This window comes from Lissotriton vulgaris, chromosome 11 (assembly GCF_964263255.1).
Source record: "Lissotriton vulgaris chromosome 11, aLisVul1.2, whole genome shotgun sequence".
NCBI lineage: Eukaryota > Metazoa > Chordata > Amphibia > Caudata > Salamandridae > Lissotriton > Lissotriton vulgaris.
The window spans coordinates 502773812-502776242 of record NC_141699.1 but is presented as its reverse complement, the minus strand read 5'-3'; the positions used below and the strand labels follow the sequence as shown (position 1 = coordinate 502776242).

General features: G+C 35.7%; 1 protein-coding gene across 1 annotated transcript; it reads right to left on the bottom strand.

Moving 5' to 3' along the window:
* Nucleotides 1-415: 415 nt before the first annotated feature.
* On the bottom strand, nt 416-2194 carry LOC147682167 (zinc finger MYM-type protein 1-like). The gene has a single exon (XM_086942495.1). It carries the CDS (start codon nt 2192-2194, stop codon nt 416-418), a length of 1779 nt encoding a protein of 592 aa, XP_086798621.1.
* Nucleotides 2195-2431: the final 237 nt, after the last annotated feature.

The window sequence follows — 2431 nt, the reverse complement described above, 5'->3', positions numbered from 1 at the left end:
ATTTTAAGAACTTTCAAAACCAATATATTTTAAACACAATTGACAAAATAAAAACAATATTTAAATACTTTGCATGTCAATCTCAGGTAGAAGGGTTCCTGTCCCTGTCAGTACAGTAGAAAACGGTTAAATAAAAATAAATTAGGAAAATAACTAAATGTTGTACATATAAAGACATATACCCTCAAAACACTAACAACAAAAATATTTTAAATAATATTAAAATATGAAAACAAATATATATAAATTCACAGATACATAAGCACACATATATAAATACATATCAACTGTACAGGAGTTGTATGAATATTAAATGGAATGAGAAAATTTCCAACAGTACTTCCTAATGTTATCAAACAAAACAAACTGAGCTATAAACACCTGAAACTATGATCACACATCAGATTCATGTTTTCTATTTATATAGAAAGTTTGCTCGTCGATCTTTAATATGAACAAACATTTCGATTGTTCTTTTGTTGAATTCTGGTATTTCCTTTATTAGCTCTTTTTCCATTGACAGCATAGCCAAAGCATTAAGTCTAGCTTGAGTCATAGTGTTTCGCAAAAAAGTTTTTACCCTCTTTAGTGTGGAAAAACATCGCTCAGATTCTGCTGTTGTCATGGGTGTAGTAATGACAACTCTTAAGAGCTTTATGGTCTCAGAAAAGGATTTCTCTAAGTTGTTGTCACATAAAAAGCTAAATAAAGCCATGGCACCACCAGTAGTTTGACGGAAGTCTCGTCTTCCATACAGGACCGAAAGTTCTGTATTCAATCTGGCTTTGTCTAACATAGGATAGGCTTCTACCGTTTCTGCGAGTGCCTCAGCTGGGAAAGATTTGTCATGGCTTTCAAAAAGGTCACTTCGCAATAGCGTTGCACTTACAAGATGCTTTGTGAAAGCAAAGCGCTCTCTGGCATGGACCACAATAATGTTACAGACTTCTTTTGCTTCTTGGGTTAAAGTATTTATTTGCAGTCTCCGGTTTACAAATGTACATTCTTGTGGCAGTGTAGAATCCAAACTGTCAATGGATTCTCGTACTTTGGTGATGCTTGTCACAAAGTCTGTAGTAGCTTTCTGGACAGACACAGTGTCAAAGTCTCGCTTTTGCAATTGATTATATAAAATGTCTACCTGAGGCATTATTTTGAAAAAAAGAAACAGAAAGAATATAAACTCTCTATCATCTAATGTTCTACTAAATCCCTTAGCTTCACATATAGTATTCGACTCAAAATCACCACTGTTTGCAATGGTTGACATGCATTCAAGAAGATCTTCTCTGAATTCATAAATTAGCAATATTGCTCGAATATTGAAGTTCCAGCGAGTTGCAGACCCTCTTGGAAGTCTTTTTGAAACTATTTGTTCAAGAATTTCCGTCCTTTTCGGGGAACGTGCAAAAAATGCTGTTATACCACCAATCTCTGAAAAGAAAATTTTAACTCTAGATATTTTGGAGGAAGCCTGTTCCATAATTAGGTTAAGTTGGTGGGCATAGCAGTGAATATAATGTGCATTTGGGTAAACATCCCTGATTTTCTTTTGCACCCCACCTGTTGCACCACGCATGACGCTGGCACCATCGTAGCTTTGAGCAATTACTTTTCCTTTAGCACATTGCTCAGGGAAAATAATGTTTAATTCATTAAGAATGGCTGAGGCAATTGTTTCTGCAGATGAGTCTTTTAGATGTCTGAAACAATAAAATCTTTCAGCTACCTTGCAATTTCCATCAATGTAGTGGAAGACCAGAACTGACTGTGTCTTAGTAGAGACATCAGTTGTATCATTAGCTTGGATAGCTACATAATCAGTGGTTCTCAACTGCTGTATAATATAGTCTCTTATTACTTCCAGCATACAGTCCAGCAATTCATTTTGAATAGTTTTAGAAGTGCCTTTAAACACGGTGGCTGTTTTTAAATGTGTTTCCATAGCACTGTCAATGCTGGAGACAAAATCAACAAGGCCCGTGAACACGCCAGGATTTAGAGACTCTTCAGCTTCATCATGGCCTCGTAATGCCAATTCAAAGGCACCACAAAATCGAATACAGTCAATCATTTTTGATAAAATGTATCTGTTTTTATCCACTTCTGCATTATGTTTTCTTACTCCCACACGGTATGCTTCGTTTAATTGCTGTACAATGTCCAATTTTCCAAAAAGAGATAATTTTAACATATTTGTCAAATGGGGTTTACAGGAATCATGTTTTTTTATTTTTTCAGCCAGATGCTTTAGGTCAGTAACTCCTGTTTTTGTCCAGGTAACTGCATGGGAAACAGAATAAAGCATTTTTAGAAGCGCTACCAGTAAGCCATTCAATCCTATCAAACCATGTACTGGTAAAGCGACGTGTGTACCCCTTTCCCCTATCTTTTGTAGACTGCTCAATTTTAATTTGAGGTTTATCAGCTC